This window comes from Calonectris borealis, chromosome 2 (assembly GCF_964195595.1).
Source record: "Calonectris borealis chromosome 2, bCalBor7.hap1.2, whole genome shotgun sequence".
NCBI classification, from domain to species: domain Eukaryota; kingdom Metazoa; phylum Chordata; class Aves; order Procellariiformes; family Procellariidae; genus Calonectris; species Calonectris borealis.
Window position 1 is genome coordinate 32,638,409 of NC_134313.1, and position 18,476 is coordinate 32,656,884.

Sequence of the window (18,476 nt, forward strand, 5' to 3'; positions counted from 1 at the left end):
AGGTCAAATTTCTAATATTCCAATATTCATACAGCAGCCTTTATTTTCCAGAAATCTTGCATTCTTAATAAAGCCTGCAGTTGCAATTGTAACATTCCCAGCCTGATTTTTCAGAGGCGGGAAATCTGTTCTGAAAGCATCACCATTTATTTTAGTACCTGGTGAATGAATTCAGATTTTATGAATGAATCAAGCCACTTAAAACTTCAACTTTTGGAAATTTCAATAAAGTGACATTCTGTCTATAAACTTTCACAAGGCCAGCACCATAACGAAGTATTAGTGATGCTTTTCTTAGAGTATGAACATATCTGAAATTTATTTTCTGAAGAAGGCCAAAATTTATTCTCTAAAAAAGGCAGCAGCCTACTGACTTCTTGAATAAATGGAGATAATTCCTCTCTTGCAGACAAAGGTGTGTGCTCTCAGACCTAAAAGGAGGTGACAGCCCACATTTCCAAGGGGTGAAGATCAGTATCTTGTCCTTGCCTGGAGAGCAGCACAGATCCCCCTCTCTTTTCTGTAGTGCTGAACTGTTCTCCAAAAATCAGTAACCATCCCATAGCAGTCCTCTCTGAAAAAGGAGGATCTCACCAAACCCCTACAAACCCCGTGGGTGACACGCTTATCACAGCAGGCACCCTTGAACGCTGAGAGGAGGAGATCTTTGCCCGTTAGCATATTCACTCACTGCTCCTTTACAGGTTTCTTGGATGACAAGAGGGAAAGGGGACTTACACCCACAGATTTTTAGCAGCTCAGGAGAAAGGTGAAGCAAAGCTTATTCTGAGCTTTGACCTTCCTGTTATTTTTCTGTTTTTCTTTTAACTCTTCATTTCCAGTGGCGGGAACTCGGAGTACTTTTGCGTCCTGGCCAGTCAAGCCCGGTGTGTGCCCAGCTCTGCAGCCTGCCCCGAGCTGCCACCCGTTCCCTCCGCCCCAGAAGTCTTGGTCTGGTCTCGTGGGATGCCCCAGCTAAGGAGACAAAAGGCTATTTGTACCCTCCAGTGTAGCTGTTGGGAAGAGGCAGACTGCTGGCCTCGTGTTTGGAGTCGATGCCTTGGCTCCACAGAGTCAGTGTTAAAACATCCTTGGTGTCCTCAGAGCGAGGCAGGCATTTGGCCTCTGTTCTCTGCTTTTATTTCTGTTTTCTTCATTATTCTCCTAGGAATTTAATTTAGGCTTTTTTTGGCACTGAATTTGCCCAGATCATATTTCCTTTAAAGAAATTGACATAAATATACTTTCTGTATTTCTTTAAATAGTCTTTTTACATTTTTAGCTCACTATTTTTATCAATTTTTACCTTTATCCCTAGTGCTGCTTCACAATCTCCAAGTGTATTGATTTCAAATGTTTTACTCCAACCATATAAGCAAAAAAAGGGAATCAAACCTCCCTCTTATCACATGTACTCACAATCCTTGATGATTTTTTTCCTTTAAACTTGAAGAAAAGATTGGTTTCCACTGTTATTATTTCTATTGAGATACAATTCCCTGCTCTCCTTCTTTCTAGACTGTAAGTTCTTTAAATGAAAGTGCTGATTTTTCTTAGTGACAAAGAGATAGATGGTAGCAATGTCAACATTGTTTGACACTGCTTAAGACTGGGGTTTTGTCTGTATAAATAATTCTCTGTCACTTTTGTTCTTAAGGTAACTGGTACTGCAGTATAGCTGTTCTATTCTGACTAATTTGCTCTTCTTGAATTTCTTTGGGCCTGATTTTACAATGTCCCAATCATCTTTTATTTCCTAAAGGCACCAGCCTTGTCTTGTTAAAGTGCCTTTATGTGGATAAGACAATTAAATGAAAGAACAAAGAATGCCTGAGGAGCAACAGTAGAATATTTTTGTATTATTCCTTGAGAAATAATGGATAATTTCATTTAGGAGGAGCTTTCTCATTTCCAGAGATTGGATAAAAGAGCTAGCTATTCTTTACACAAAATGTGATATAATGCATCTCTGCTTTAGAGGAGTTTTGTGTGGACAACACCTTCAAAGATTGACATTTATTTACATTATTACAGATACAGCATCTGCTTCCTGCTATGGGGGAGAAAGAGTTCTTTTTTACTTTGTTTTCATCTTCGATCAGTCTAGGCTTTCCCTTCGTACCCTGCACTGTAATTAGACCTAAGCAGTAATGGGAAGTTCTGCTCAACTTACCCTTGTTGATGTTATGACTGATGGGATAAAAACATTTTGAATATACAAATAAAATTTGTGACTTAAGATCTTGTTTTTTCCCCACAACCACAATATAATCAAAAGACTACAATATTTTCACTGCTTAGGCTGTATTGTTTTCCTGTTAAAGCATGTTCCCCTTCTTGCATAGGACAGCTTTCAAGACAAGATCCAAACCTCACCCTCCTTGGCCCAGCATCAGCTCCATCTCACTCTTTCTACCCTAAACACAAGAAATTTGGTCCCAAAACCTATAATCCCAGCGTCCCTCCATCCTTACAATGTAGATCCAAAAAGTCCCTGTAAGTGGTCATAACCCAGAAAGTGTAATCACACAAAAAAGACAGGCAACTATTGTTCACACAAGTAAGAAAGAAGCCATCTAATCCTTTCATGTAGCAAGTAATAGTTTTCTCCAGGAAGATGGTTTAGAAAGGGGAAGGACAGAATTACAGTTGATGTGGTCTTACACTAAATAGTTTCCGATAGTTTGAGGTGTCTTGAATTACAATGCTTTAAATTCCTGCCTGTCAAATATACATATGGTTTATGGATTTGTTCTTTGTGTCTGGTTTTTACTAACCACAGGACAATAGTTCTAAATGTACATTTTAAAAAAGTTTTTGAATGTTCAAACTTGAACTTTTCAAACTTTCGAACTCAGCTTTGCAGAACAGGCCCTGGGGACATCATGTTGAATATGAGCCAGCAACGTGCCCTTGTGGCAAAGAAGGCTAGTGATGTCCTGGGCTGCATTAGGAGGAGAGTTGCAGGTTGAGGGAGATAATTCTTCCCCTCTACTCAGGCTTGGTGAGGCCACCCCTGGAATACAGGTTCAGTTCTGGGCTTCCCAGTACAAGGGAGACGTGGACCCAGGGAGGCTGTGGAGCCTCTTCGTGGGAGCAGGAAAACTTGAAGAAATCTGACAATAGTAAGACACATTTGAATGCAATGTCTTATATGACTGTGCTGGCTTAAATCTGCCCTTAACTCTGTGACAGACCAACTCTCCAGGTGCAGAAAGGCCAAAAGAGAGCAGTATATGCCCTCCTCCCAACCCAGTAAAACTGCTCACCTCTTACCAAGTGACTTTGAACTGAGAAAAAGCCCTTTAATGACTCGGCCTCTGTTCACGCCACCCACCTGCCAAGCACAAGAGCTGATCTCCACTGATGCACTGGTCTTCTGAACATGCCCTGTTGTGGAAGAAGGGAGGCAGCGAAGTTTGGCTGCTGCTTCTCTTTGTGGTTCTGCCTGGGGTATGTGCAGGGAAGAACCTGCAGCTTGGTGCAAAGGAAGAAAACAGAACAGTATAATTCAGTTCTGCCTTTAAATGATAAAACACACAGACCGTCTCCAGGATGGATCATGAAAGTAAAAAAAAAACAAAACCCCCTATCTACAGCAGCTTCTTGACAGCTCTTCCCCCAAATCCACATGACTTTGATTTACCTGACTAGCACACAGGTGACAGTAGTAGTAATGTTCTCTACAGCTTCCTGAGGACGAGAAGTGGAGAGGGAGGTGCCGATCTCTTCTTCCTGGTATCCAGTGATAGGACACATGGTAATGGTTCAAAGCTGCACCAGAGGAGGTTTAGACTGGACAGTAGGAAGCATTTCTTTACTGAGAGTGTGGTCAAACACTGGAACAGGCTTCCTAGAGAGGTGGTCGATGCCCCATACCTGTCAGTGTTTAAGAAGCATTTGGACAATGCCCTTAATAACTTGCTTTAACTTTTGGTCAGCCCTGAAGCACTCAGGCAGTTGGACAAGATGATTGTTGTAGGTCCCTTCCAACTGAAATATTCTATTCTATTCTATTCTATTCTATTCTATTCTATTCTATCCATTCCATTCCATTCCATTCCATTCCATTCTATTCTATTCCATTCTATTCTATACGGTGATAGCAGGAGAATGGCATTGCGAGAACGGTCAGAGCTGGGTTTCATATGGCTGCAGTGCTCTTGTGCTTAGCGACTCCGTGTTGCTGAGACCCCACCGCAGTGTCCCCTGACGGCTCTGCGGATGCAGTGGTAACCTCATGTCCCCGTCCCCACGCACCCCTCAGTGTCCTGATCTATATTCAGTGGAGGAAGCCGAGGCAGGCGTCACCCGGAGCCTCGGTCCTGACACCGCTGCCTCGGACAAGGTGCACATTGTCTTGCCCTGGCACTGCCGCTCCTATTGGCCCCTCCTGACCGCTACAGGGACCGGGCATCTTTAAAAGGAGGCCAGCGAGGTCTGAGTCGGGCACACAATCTCTCTGCCTCCCACCAAGAGCTGCTGTGGCCACTGCCTCTCTCCGCAGGACCACTGCCTCGCAAAGCCTATACAATGTGTAACCGATTTGTGGGAACCTGGAAACTCGTCTCCAGTGAAAATTTTGATGACTATATGAAAGAATTGGGTGAGAAATGTTATTTCTTTTTTTTTTTTAATAAGTTGTCTTTGGGAATGTCTCTTCTTCACCTGATGCTTTGCTCATGGATGCTGTGGCATCGATTCTTCCTGGCCACAAAAGCACTTTAATTACTTTTCTAGCATAATTTAATTTCTTTCCTTTAGCATCTAAAATGGAAAAACAGATAAATTTACTTCTGTCTAGCTGAACCGACCTGATCTAATTTATTTTTCTGTAATGAGAAGAATCTATGGAGATGCAGCATTTTTTTATGTTTCTCTTGACTGCACCATTAAACTCGTGACTTGTGATAATTTACAATATAATGGAGCTGATGTCTCATGACACTTTGGTTTCAGAGGTCTAAATCCTATGAATGAATCTATCTGTTACTGAAGAATGCCAGGAATGTAATAAATTAGGCATTGTTTTTCATTTTAATGCTGGCTTCATTCCTATATAGCAAATGCACAGACAGTCAGCTACAGCACTGCTTTCTCTATGTAAATGATTCACTGAGACACTGATTCCCTTTATCTGAAATGTTAAACTGAATAACAAAAGAATTGCAGTTAATTAATTAACCAGAGTAAATGTGGGATGAAAGACCAGCTACAGATATCTTTCTGAAGATCTGAACAGAATTGTTTAGTATAGAATTACTGCAAATAGTGTTATACTTTACAGATAACTTTATACCCTTTTATACGAATCTTTTCATCTGAGCATAGCATAGCATTAACAAAGGCAATAACTACAGCTATCCTCTTTCTGCTTTTATAAAACAGCGATACATCATCAGTGGCCTTCATCCTCACTTGCCCCAGACCTCACAACTTGTAGACAATGAACTGGACTGAAAAGCACCAGGCAATATAAAAGGCTTTTGACATGGGATTTTCACTGAAGCTCTCTGCAGGTCTTCGCTGTTATACTTCAACGTTTTTTATATTTCATCCTTGTATTTTTCACTGAGATTTAGATATAAGGATCCTTAAGAATGTTAGTAGCAACCTAGGAATTGCCCAATCTCCAGTATATTCTAATGAACCAGCACCAGTATATTGGCAGTTCAATATCCAGTTTCTTCCATGCAGCTGGAAGTACAGATCCTCAGATTTGTCAATAATTTTTTTTAAAAAAGACCTTTTCAAATTTTTATGAGAAATAGACCTCTCCTCTGAATTTTTCTACCCATTCTATCTCTACACAAATTCATACAGATCTGTAACCATCTATGTTTCTTCTTAGCTAAATGTACACAAGTCTATACTCGTGTATATCTTTATTTCTTGCTGAAGGTGCACTCTATCAACGGGGGCTGCCTCAGCCTCTGAACGCAGTACTTCCACATTCAAAGAATTAGTGTCTCATCTGAATCAGGCATTAGAGTGTTCAAGAAGAAACTGTTCTTCCACTGAAAATCTATGAAAGGATACTGAGTTTCTTGCTTGCTAGAATGTAATGATAATTTTGTTTCTGATTTCTAGGAGTGGGCTTAGCTACCCGGAAACTGGGTGGCCTGGCAAAGCCTGATGTGATCATCAGTATGAAAGGGGACGTAGTAACCGTCAGAACTGAAAGCACCTTCAAAAATACAATGATCTCTTTCAAACTGGGCCAGCAGTTTGATGAAACAACAGCAGATGACCGGAAAGTCAAGGTAAGAGGACTGATGATCTCTGAGTGGTCTTGACGTCCTAGAGGAGCACCAAGAGGAGTTTTTCCTACCCCCTTAGTGCACTGTGAATTTTCCAAACTATTCAAAGAAAGCACTGGAAGAAAAAATAGTGTGGTGCTGAAACTAATGTTACTAAGCGTGTCATTAGCCAAGAATGCGGATCTTGCTGAACAGAAAGCGAATAGCTACTCTAATCTGCAAAGCTCGGACTGCAGTTTGAAACGCTTCTCTTGGCCTTTGCAGAGTGTTGTAACCTTGGAGAAAGGAGCATTGGTGCAAGTGCAGAAGTGGAATGGCAAAGAGACCACGATAAAGAGAAGACTGGTTGATGGGAAAATGGTGGTGGTAAGTTCACACTCCTCGTACGCTGATAAAGGTCAGAAGGATGCAGCCCTTCAGTTTGCTTATGTCTAAATAGGCTGTAAATTTTGGCTTTCTCTGTGGTTTATGAGATAACTGAGCGACTATATTGGCAGAGCTGCCATAAATTGACAGCATACTTACTGCTCTCAAGATTATTATTCTTAAAACCAATGAGGTTTTCAAATAGCAGAAACCTGTGAAATGCAAATAAAAGTTTTCAAGTTGGGTACTGCTGTCCCTGGACTGGCTCTTTCCTTTTTCCTGTCTTTGGAATAAAGCCTGTCCACCTTAGAAAACTGATTTTACGCCTTTTCATACATCTATTTCCACTAAAGCCCATCAATTCACACACTTCTGTTTGCTTTTTCCGCGTGGGCATGCTAAGCGCACTGAGCAGGTGCTTGAGGTTTATTGCCTGAAAGCCAGCACCTCTGCGCCCACGCCTGCCCGCGTGGTGACCTGCAGCAGGGACTGGCAGGTCCTGACGGCTCCTCCGAAACACTCGCCGCAGTGCGGGAACCGCATCTTTCCCGGGGGCAGGGGAACGGTGGCTTTCCCTCGCCCCCCCTTCAACCTTTCTCCAGTGGAAGTCATGGGTTGGCCAAGCCAGGGTGATAACAGGTTTTAGGGACCGTAGTTGTAAGGGTCACTACTAAAATTAAGATTTCACTTTTGAAAGAAGGAAAATACTTTGTTCATTAAATTTTTGAAGAGTGGAGCCAAACTAATTTGGGCAACTTGTTTGAAATCGGCAGCATTACTCCTTTATGCACTGGCTTGTTCTGACTGCATTTTCTTTTAAGCACTCGTAGGTTTGGAAGGGCGATTTGCTTTTGCATCTCATCATGGCTGCATTTCTGTGTAAATTTTTTCCAATTATAAAACCATCTTCGAAACACAGGGAGGTAGGGTCCCTCTTCCACCCGCAGGGTGCCCGTGTCTGCCCCTTGCCTAAAATAGGTCTGGGGAGGAGGTCTCGTCTTCTGCAGACCAATGAGGTCTTTTTCAATGTCCTGTCACCTCTGTTGTACACACCTGGTGGCTGTGAGTCACCGGGAACCACTGAAGGCCGCCGGGGCCAGCGGGTGAGGAGAAGTATTTTGTGACTCATAAGTGCACAGTTTTTTAGGCCAGAAGCCTGACCTCTGAACTACCCAGGCTACTTCTGCTTCCACAAAAAAAAATTTTTGTAAAATTGAAAGTGTTCATGGGCCATGGTATAATAAACTAGGTAGCGCTGATATTTCTGTCAAGCCAAATACCAAGGAAGGTAAATTTGTTTCTGGAAGTTGAGCCTAGTTTTGCAATTTATTGTCATTATATGCCACTTAATTAAGTCTGAAGATGTTAAAGCAGAAACCACTCCCAATGCAATACAAAAATAGCTTTGCTGTTTGCTCTAAAAATTATGTAAAGATGTAAAGATGTAAAACATGACATCTGGACTTTCACTGACTTCAGTGGTTACTGCAGCAGACACACCTGCTGTCAGCCAAAGATTTATATTAATCTTTTTCTTTGTGCCTTAGGAATGTGCCATGAAAGGAGTTGTCTGCACTAGAGTCTATGAAAGAGTGTGAAGAAATTCCCTTTCTGCACCAGACTGGGACTGGCTCTTAAAACTCGGCTTAGTTCGATGACCAAAGGCTCATGCACTGTGCTTCTTTATTTTCTTATTTCCTTTTATTGGGAAAATGACTACACTATAATTTGATATTTCAGAGCCATAGTGTAACTAATCCGAAGTATTGTGGTGATCCAATAAAAGCTTCTCAACACATAGAATAGAGTGTTTGTCTCCACATGAATGATTTATGTTTTCTTTCTTGGATGGCGCCATCTTTTCTGTTGTTCATGTCTTTATAAATAGTCAGACTATTTCTGAGTAAAATGGTGAAACACAACTGATCTGCCTCTAGGATTGGGTTAACACCGCTGCCTTGATATGTGTAAAAATTCTCATCTCATGGATCCAATATTCCTCTCCTGTAAAAGATTTTATTGCTGAATTGTTCCTTCAGGGAAAATCATCTTTACCACCAGAATTTTTGACTTTCAGTATGATTTATTGTTTCAGCCTTATAGTGTTACCACATCCAAAAATGTTTATACTTCTTTCAGTACCACTTTTTATATCCTGGCATTTATTTGGAAGAGAACAGCTACTGGAGGAAAAAATTATAAGATTAGATTCCATGTTTTCTTGCCAAAGAGCTCTTGAACTATGAAACGAAGTATGGAGCAGGTGTGAATGAACAGCAGAAATCTTACGGCTAGAGGGCTTCATTTTGGAAAGTGGTCAGCAATCCACTCTATTTCTAGCACAGTGTTTAACCACGTGCTTAACGTTAAGCACACAAAAGAGATGTCATTGGGTAGAGTTTGCTACCAAGCCTGGCTGAGTAGCTAAGCTGTTTGTTCCTCCCACTTACTCTGTACTTTTAACTAAGCAAAAAACAGACAAACCAAACCTAGACTTCTGGAAATCTATTTAATCAAAAAGCACTGTAGCAGCTTAATAATTTTTGCCTCCATTTACTGATTTTCACTAACACCCCAGCATTCATGCTAACCACATGAAGTGGAGTATTTCACCCCTTGTCATTGCCTCCATGCCATCCCGCAGGACTCTCCCTGCCTTCTCTGTGGGGTTAAAACAACTGTGAGAGGCGCATGTGTTTATTTTGGCATGTTCGGAGCTGCAGTGCTGATGTGAACCTTTACCTACTGGTTTTACAGTCAAGAACACGAATTCTCGAGGCTAGGAAAGATCCTGAACATCAGAATCTAAATTGGTGTGGCCAGGCAGATACTTAAGAGACGGATATCGTATGTAAAGGCAAAATGTAAAGGTCATCTTTCTTCTCTACCCACCACTGGAAAAGCTAGAGATTGGGTCCAGCTTTGGACACACTCTTATGTAGAAGCAGCCTAACCAGAGGCAGCTGCCAGGAGGCAAACAGGATGAATCCTAGAAAATATGAGCTGTGAGAAAAGGCTGTGAGATTTATGGCCAGCAGTTTTAAGGAAGAGTTTGTCCTGGTCTCTAATCTAGATGGAGGGACAAATTCCCCATCTTTAGCCTTACCATTAAAACTCACCTCTCTGAGTGCCAGTTTCTGTCACTCCAAGACCTCAGTGACTGTAACAAGGAATGGAGGCAGCATGATACCCCTTGTATCATCTTTTGCAAACAGATTGTAATCACATATTTTAAGTGAAGACCATCCACCAGGCTTCCATAAGAACATCATACAGAACTGTTGTTGTACGTGAGCTTCCAGTTTATTCTCCCAGACTCTTAACAGAGAGCTGAAAGCACATTTCTTACAGAAACTGCGATGGCCTGAAACCGACTTATGAATCTGGATTTTTTCGTTGTAGCTGCTCCATTCCCTCGCCTTGCAGTGCAACACGGTCCCAGCGAGGCTGCCGGAGCTGCCTGCCCCGGCCTGGCTCTCGGAGGGTGGAAGCCATCCGGAGCCTTTCAAGCAGAGCTCGTCTCCCACCCCTGAGCCACAGGCAAAGGAGCAGTTATGGCTGCAACCGTAAAAAGGTCTGCATTTCCTTTGCTTTTCCGGCTGCAACCTGTAAATGCTTCTCTGAGGTTAAATGGAAAATTTTAATCTCAAAAAAAAAATCAATTTTCAGCTTTTTATTTCCTTGAGAAAAGGAAATAAACATTCACTTTGGTACAAACTGTGTTTTTTCCAGATCTGGAAACAGTAACAGGAGAAAAAACAAAGGACTGCTCACCTAGTCCTCATTTATTTATTTACTACCTTCTCCTTTTCTGCGACATAACCCATCTCTCTCCTCTTATCCATATGGATCTTTTAATTCCATTTATTTTTCCAGAGATTTGGAATTAAAATAATGGTAGCTTTGGGTTTTTAAATTCCTAACTAAATGCAAATACGCTATTAGGAGCCTAGCATTTGGCACTTTCACTCTATACAAAGGTCACTAAAAAATGTCATGAGAGCTGGAGACTTTCCAAAACAGGAAAAGTGCAACAGAACTGATAGTGTTGACGGCAAAAACAATAAGGCAGGTGGTACAAATCAGCACAGAAATGGAGCGCTTTGGGATACCGGTGTCCATAAAGCAATCCTTGGGGTCTCCAGCAGAATTTAGGGGAAATATGAACTGTGGAGTCTCAAGGTCTTTTTTATGTCTTCCTGTAAGTTAGTTTTTCTTCTTTACTAAACTTTTTACATGGGCCAGATATTTATGGAATGAATATCTAGACTGAGGTATGATGCCTGTGTCTTGAACTGTGCTTTCACATTGACAAACAAACGAGTGCATTTGCCATTTCCCTGGCTTGTTTATGCACTTAATCTAGAAATATCGGTAGCCTGATGCTGGCATATAAACTACATTATTTAAAGCAATCAGCTTGGTCTAGTGCCGACTCTAAGTAATGAAAACCTGGCTGATTTTAGAGGGCCGCAGTCACACTCTTCTCCCATCAGTCACTCTTTCTGCGAGTGCTGTAAGGCTCCGTCACACCTCGTTTCTCCCGCATCTCCCGAGGCGGTGGGAAATGCCTGCATGGGGTATTCGTCCTCCGGTTGCTACAGACCTGCCAGCATTGCCTGCCTCTGCCCTGCCTGACGTCTCCTGGGGCAGGAGAAGCAAGCTGGCATGACAAGAGCCCATCTCAGCCCCCATGCTCCCACAGGGAGCACTGAAATCAAATAAAAGCTGCATCTGGACTCCAGGTACCATAGCTGTTGCCTTGGACTGGGCAGAATTTGGCAATTTGTGGTAGAAAGCATCTCCTGGTGATGTGTAGCTAAACCTGGGATACTGTACCCCACACCCCGGTCTTTTCCATGTGGAGTGGAGCAGAGAGGAATGGCAGAGCCACTGATTCTCCTGCAAGGGAATCTTTGTCCCTGCTGATATCTTAGGTACTAACTTTAAACTTTTCTTGGCTGTTTTAAATAAGTTCATTTGGGAGCAACTGTATTCTTGCAAAGTGAATTCACACCCACCCAGGGGCTCAGCACATGGCCTTTGCTGCTATTTCAGTCACACAAAAACCTTGTCACCTATAGGGACAGTTTCACTAGACAGCAAACATATGGCTGAGCAGTCCTAGAAATGGCAAAGATTTGGGGAGGAGGATTAGGCTGTGTTATGAAACTCAGTCGCGCATCAGAAGAAGTCCTCACAACTTACCAAATTTTTTTCATAGAGAAACAACTTGTTATGCTGATAGACACTGGGCCGTATAGAAATTACTCAACTGTGTCATTTAAGACTTTGTTACCTTCCCTGATTTTCATTTTGGATTAAAGATGTTCTGTTGATGTCTGGGATACAAAGGAGTGAAAGGTTAGCAGCGCTGAAGGGGTAATCAGCCAGAAACAAATAGGCTGATGCCATGAAAAAAGCGCCTTCAGAAATCCTGGAATTTGGATGTAATCAGGTCTTTGTTAGGGAGGCAATTAGAGCATATCCTTGCCATTTCAACGCAAAACGTTGTGATTGGCTATTGGCCATTGTGCTGCAGATGGGAAACACAAGAAAATGATGTTATTTGGACTAAAGGGCACAACAACATTGGGAATAATGCAGTCCCTGAGACACTACAGAGAAAGAAAGCTGTGTTAGACACCGTTCATACAGTATTTTCAAAGGAGACTCTGCTCTTTTTACCTTTTGAGTAGCAAATCGGTATTTAAACATACTTTCCTCAAATGTTATGAAAATTTTTAAACCTAAAATGAGGAGGAATGCAGTGATTCAGGGATTAGGAAGGGTGGGGTGAATGGATTACAGCTGGATCTATTTTCAGGTCCTCAGTGGAGTATCAATTGAAAGCATTTAAAGTATTTTTCATATTATTTGCTATAATGCGATCACCAATATTGATCATACTATTTTTGAGAAGTGCAAGGGAGGGAAAAAGGGTTTTCTATTTACTTCCAAGTGAACACGTCTACTTCCTGGCACACTCCCATGTGGATAAGACTTCCTTAGAGGCACCTCTGTCAGCAATGGGGTGAAAAACACTGCGAGAATTGGTCTTGTCCTTCAAGCTGATAAACACTCTCACTGGCAGTTATAGCTACAGGAGGAGACATCTGTAGTGGAGCTGTGGGACGTGCCAGCTAAAGCACAGCCTGTATCAACTTTGACAGACTTTTAGGGTTTCTTTGGGAAATCTGTAGACATAATTACCAGAAAGGAGAGATATTTAATGTATCTAGCTACTGCACAACACTTATACATGCCAATAATAATCTCATTTATCTCTCAGATGCTAGCATGAATTTCCAGAGCTGAAATCTAAAATACATATGCATGTTTCACTTGAAAGCTCTGCACATTGATATTAAAATCTGTGAGACAGTGAAGGTGGAGCCCTCAGTCGCCTTGTATAGAGAATCTCCTAGCAGAGGGTCACAGCTTTGTATGGCGTTATGCCACCTTCTTGTATTTTGTACCATATAGCGTTCAGAGACTTACAGCCTACTGACTCTTACGAATTTGTACAGGCAAATTCCTTTAAAAGGAATATTAATTCCTTCACAAACCTCCTCTCTTTATGAACAGTGGAAAAATAAGACTACAAAGCAATTTGACACTATAAGACATAACATTCAAGGCCCCTAATTACCCAGTTAACACAAATGTTTTCTTTTAAGTCAACAAGAGATAGAGCAGCCAGATTATGAAAGGTTAGGTGCATAAATGTCTCCACTTTCCAGATAGGATCTGAGCCCTTTGGCCAGGAGCACAGGAACCAACATTAAGGCTCTCCCTGGCGCTTCCTCTTTCTGGGGAATTTGGTGTAATCAAGAAGCATCATCACAGTTTATACTGGCTCTGTCTCCAGTTGGGCAGAGACTGTGTTGTGAAATAAAAGGGCAATCACTATAGTTTAAGGTAATGACTTTGGAAAACTTGGGTCAAGGAAAAGGAATAATTTTAAGATTGTATTCCCTCCCTTTTTTTTAAGAATGGGGGCCTATCTGGATAAATCATTTCAAACCAACCTCATTTTCTTCTACACAGAGTGTCAAGTCTTGTGGATGGAAGAAGAGCAGTAGTAGTCACCTCTGTTGACTTCAGTAAGGCTTTGACAGTAATCCCTAAGACACGTTCACCGACATGTTGTAAATTTAGGCTAGATTAAGCTGCTGCTACAGACAAGGGACAAAAACTGTTGCAAAAAAACATACTTGGACTGTCAATGGTTCACAAAGTGGAAGGATGCATCAAGTGGACTTGTGCTGGTCCAGTCCTATTCAATCTCCTCAGTAATACCGGGATATTATTTATAGACTGTACAGAGATGAGAGGAAATGCAAGCATACCGGAGGGCAGGGTTCAAATTCAAATGATCTCAACAGACTCGGGAAATAGTTTGAAACAGCCAGGGGGACATTTAAGAGGGAAAAATGCACTAGGCAATATTGGCAGCAACACAAATACCAGATGGGGAACAAGCAAGAACTAGTGCAAACACTGGGATTTCATAGGGGGTTACAGACTGAATGTGAGTGGCAAATGTGGCATTACTAAAAAAAGGCAAACCTCATACTGGGATGTACAGTCAGGAGGATAGCCAGCGAGCTGGGGTCATCCGCATGCTCTGCTTGTCACCAGTAAAGCCTCCAGGACACACACTATCATGCCTAGTTCTAACCAATGCAGGGCAAAATGAATGGCTCAATGAAGAGAGTTCAGAGAAAAGCAATGAGGCCTAAAAAACAAGAAGACAGAAAGAGAGAGAGAAAAAATCTGAAATAAGTTAAAAAATCTTAAATCTGTCATCATTTCAGAAATGCTGAGGTGCTTGTAAAGTGGAAGACTCTGTATCTCCTGAGAAAGCTATGCTTGTCACCCTGTCACTGTTACCGGGGGGGTAGGGGAGGCAGATGGTAATTAAGTGTCATCTTCCCAAAGCTTTTCTAGGATCAGAGAAGAATTGCTGTATTGTTCTTTGATACAAGTTTCAGATATTCACAGGGGTCTGTGAAAACAGTTGAATAATGTACTTTTTGACTTAAATTTGACTGTACTCAAGCCAGAGTTCTTCCCTGAAATCCATATAATAGCACCAGCTCTGGATTCCCAAAGCAGGGATTGCCTACGTGATACCTGTGAGCCCTTTGAGGATTGGCAGTCATAGGTTGCTTTCCCACTAATGCACTTCATCCCAATCACCGGGGAGGTTAACAGAACAGGACCTGTCCCTGCTTGTGTGAACGCTGAGTGCTTCAGCCTGTGCCGGTCTGTGTGGCTAGCCATGCATATAGGTGTACGCATGGCGTGTGTGCGCGTGTGTGCAGGCACGCGCGCCTTTTGGGAAGATGAAGTCAGCCTTGCTGCCGACTGTACCTGGGGCACGGAGCTGAGGCAGCCTCGCCTCTGTGGGGCTACTGAATTCAGCAACCCCAAACAGATGTCCCGCCTCTGCCTTCTGTAACTCCGCCATGCCTTTCCCTCCGTTTCCATTCCTCAGTCAGGCCGTGGTTTAACAATGAGTTTTAACATGTATATTGCTTGATCTGAGTCCGTGTAAGTGAATTGCTGAATTTAGGTTTACTCGCCTTTTGAATCCTCACCTCTGATCTTCATCTCAATGCAGCGTAGACATCTCCACCTCACCCACTGTAGACATCTCCATCTGAAATACCTCCCTATATAATCCGTGGAGAATGATAAGCATCTTTAGGAAACAGTTTAACCGTCCTATTTCAAATGTCTTTAGGAGATGAACAACAGCTTAGAAGTACCTGCTTTTCTTCACTGGCTGTTAAGGGATATATGTTATTGTCCGACACTTGATGTAAGAGTCACTGAACTGAAGGTTTAGTAGCTCTCAACACTATTTTGGCTAACAGGTCCGTGGCTGAACTTTCTTTGGCAGCAGACCTCCAAGGAGCATCCAGCTGGAGAGTGGTGGTGTGCTGGTGATGCAAGGAAAACCCTCCTACGTTTCTAACTGTGTGCCGGTGACACACCATGATATCCATCTGGAAAATTCGATCCACGTTCTCTAAACAGGATCAACTCTGTTAACATGACTGAAGATCACCTATCGAGATGAGCAGAGAAGGTGACCCGCCTCCTTCTACTCGGATGTGAAAGCGTGCTCCTGGTCACATACAGGCACATGTGGTTGGGTGCGGCGGTGTCGGTTCGTTTGCCCCCGCAGGCACGCTGCTGCCTTGCTTCCTGCTCTTTCTATGGATTTGACAGCCTGCCCTGCTGCTTGGGCTAAGCAGCTGGGCAGTGCTGATGGCTGCTTTCCAGTTGGTTTCCTATGCTAACTAGAAAGTAGCTTCAAATTGCTTGCAGTTGTAGTGTTAGGAAAACACGTGGGAATCTGGGGGGCTAAAAGGTCCTTCGTGACTAAATGAAACAATATGCTGTTGTATTGTCATAAGCGAGTTTGGACTCCCTGGAGACTCTCATGAATCTGACAAACACTCAAAATGCTGGAAGCAAAACTAACTTTGAATCCTTGTTCCTCATTTGTTTCTAAAAATACTGCAGTTTTTCTACTCACAAAATAGTAACACAAAATAGCAACAAGATTCTGAAGCTTTATTTATTAAATCAGGAAATTACTCGGTACTTTCCTGAGCAGTCTTCGCTTTTTCTTCCCCTTCTCTTGGTAAGTCTGCAGAGAGTACTTTCAGCAGATGGGGAAAGGGTGAAACATAGAAAGGATGTTAGAGTTCAACAACAGCATGCTGCTTATGTCCCAGGGAAAAGGGGGACATCACCTCAGGGACTTGAACTGAGCATCCACATTATGATAACATGGTGGAACATTCAGATCCAAAGCCAGGCGACGGGAATGTGACCAGCGTCACTCCCAGGTGTGGTGCAAGGATGTACCACAGCCAAGAGGAAGGGAACTCTTTTTTCAGTTGCAGATAATTCTCCAAGCACCATCTGGATTTGAATAGAAGTAGTCGTTAAAGGAAATAACTTATAAACGATGACACTATCCTTTGTAATTTACATGCCTTTCCACACACATCCTTTTCATAACACACAAGCACATACACACACAGAGTTGATGTACTCCTGCTGCTTACAAACCCATTCATAGGCTATAACTTTTTTTAATCTTGAAAATTTATGAGAAGTCTCTCAAGCTGTGAGGAAGAGAGAACATGGCCAAAAGACAGAAAAACTGAGGTATCCCCTTTAGCATCTAAATATGAGGTAGGAAGAGAGGATAAGTTTGCTTTCCTTAGCTAACCCAAGCAATCTATTAGTTTTCCTTAGTTATCCCAAGTAATCCATTAGCTTAAAATGCAATAATTAGTGTAATTGACTCCTCTGCAATGATTTGTGGGGAAAAGGTGAATCTGAAAGCATAGCAAGAGTACATCACTACACATCTTTAGCCTTTCCTTCTGATGCTTCTATATGACATCTGCCTAGTCTTTGGTCTTATAAAAAACCTATAGAGTTTCATAAAAGTGTAGTCAGTAAAAGTGGAAAAGTAAAAAGACCCAACAGGATTTATTATTAATTGTTATAACCTACAATATTAATGGAAACAAACCTGCTTTTTTTTCCTTATTTATTTGATATTAGTCCATAGACTGTAAGACAGTTCTTCATCCCTTCTGGAACTTTGTGTACAACTTCTATAGGAAAGACACTCTTCTCTATTAAAGTGTGATGTTTTTTCTCTAAATACATTCATATTTGCTCTCCTGGATGTGACTAACACCTCCACTAATGAGAAATAAATACAGGATTATAATTTAAGAGAACATTCCTGAAAAGGATGCTTTATCTTACAGGGTTATCTTGTTTGCTAGCAATAGGAAAGTAGAACCATTTATTATCAGACCTTCTGGCTAAAAGTGAATGATATTTCTAATCCGACTGCAACAATATAATGAAGCCAGGACTAGCGTCCTTTGTGTTAGCCTCTACTAATGCAGAGAACTGTTTCTGCTCCAAGGAGCTTATGGTACAAGGACCTGGGTTATCACGTGTCTCCAAGAACACAGATTTACTGCTGTATGGCAGCTAAATAATAATGCAGAAAAAGAAGTAAAACTTAGTTGCTCCTTTTGGATTCACTGGTTGTAGCTGAGAGATTCTGAAGTAAATACAAGCAATTTCCACAGGCTGGAGAAATTTCATGCTTGCACAGAGGTCAGGTTGCACACTCCTCTTTGCAAAATGTATTCCTTGCATGTTATCAGAACCGTATTTCCATTGAGGTTTGTGTCCACTCCCCAGCAGGCATAACCGAACTACAGTATCTAAGTTGGTGAATATCCAAAAATGTAACAAGCAATCAGTGGTAGCTGCTAATCACAGCACTTAGGAAGTGATGTTCATTTTGAAAGAAGCAGACTGTAGATTTGAAAGACAACATGTCCTCTCCCCACCATCAGCGCAGCATTTGCTGTTCTGCCGTCTTCTTGAGCGGACCTGATCTGAGCTTATGCATACGCAGCAAGGCAAACTACTTTTTACTGTGCCGTTTTCACAACCAAAGACTTGCCAAGCACAGTCTAGTCACATTCATACAGGTGGAACTAGAACAGGATGATGTGATCACCACACATGAATGGCAGCTGTGGCAGACAGGTGAAAGGAGCCATGTGTCAAGATGTAGAGGGGAAAATCATTTTGTATCTGTCATTTTGTAAAGAACCCATGTCAGAATACCTTGCACTGACTTGTCTGCAGTTTGAACATGCAGAAAGCTCATTGCTTTTCTTTTTCACCTCAGCATGACAATCTGTCTCCCAAGTCACTTACTTGAGGAATTAGCTCTTAATCACATAAAAAAGTTGACATTGATTTCAAAGTGAAGGAAGAAAA

The 18,476-nt window shown here is 42.0% G+C and overlaps 1 protein-coding gene across 2 annotated transcripts; it reads left to right on the forward strand.

The window, feature by feature from the left end:
* The first annotated feature begins 4,533 nt into the window (after nucleotides 1-4,533).
* Nucleotides 4,534-8,224, forward strand: LOC142078166 (myelin P2 protein). Of its 2 annotated transcripts, XM_075140636.1 has the most exons (4): nucleotides 4,534-4,606; nucleotides 6,091-6,263; nucleotides 6,525-6,626; nucleotides 8,174-8,224. In XM_075140636.1, the coding sequence occupies exons 1-4, from the start codon at nucleotides 4,534-4,536 to the stop codon at nucleotides 8,222-8,224; spliced, it is 399 nt and encodes a 132-aa protein (XP_074996737.1). The 2 variants fall into 2 exon arrangements, with proteins under 2 accessions (XP_074996737.1, XP_074996738.1); XM_075140637.1 differs by lacking the exons at nucleotides 6,091-6,263; nucleotides 8,174-8,224 and having other exon boundaries at nucleotides 6,525-6,610.
* Nucleotides 8,225-18,476: the final 10,252 nt, after the last annotated feature.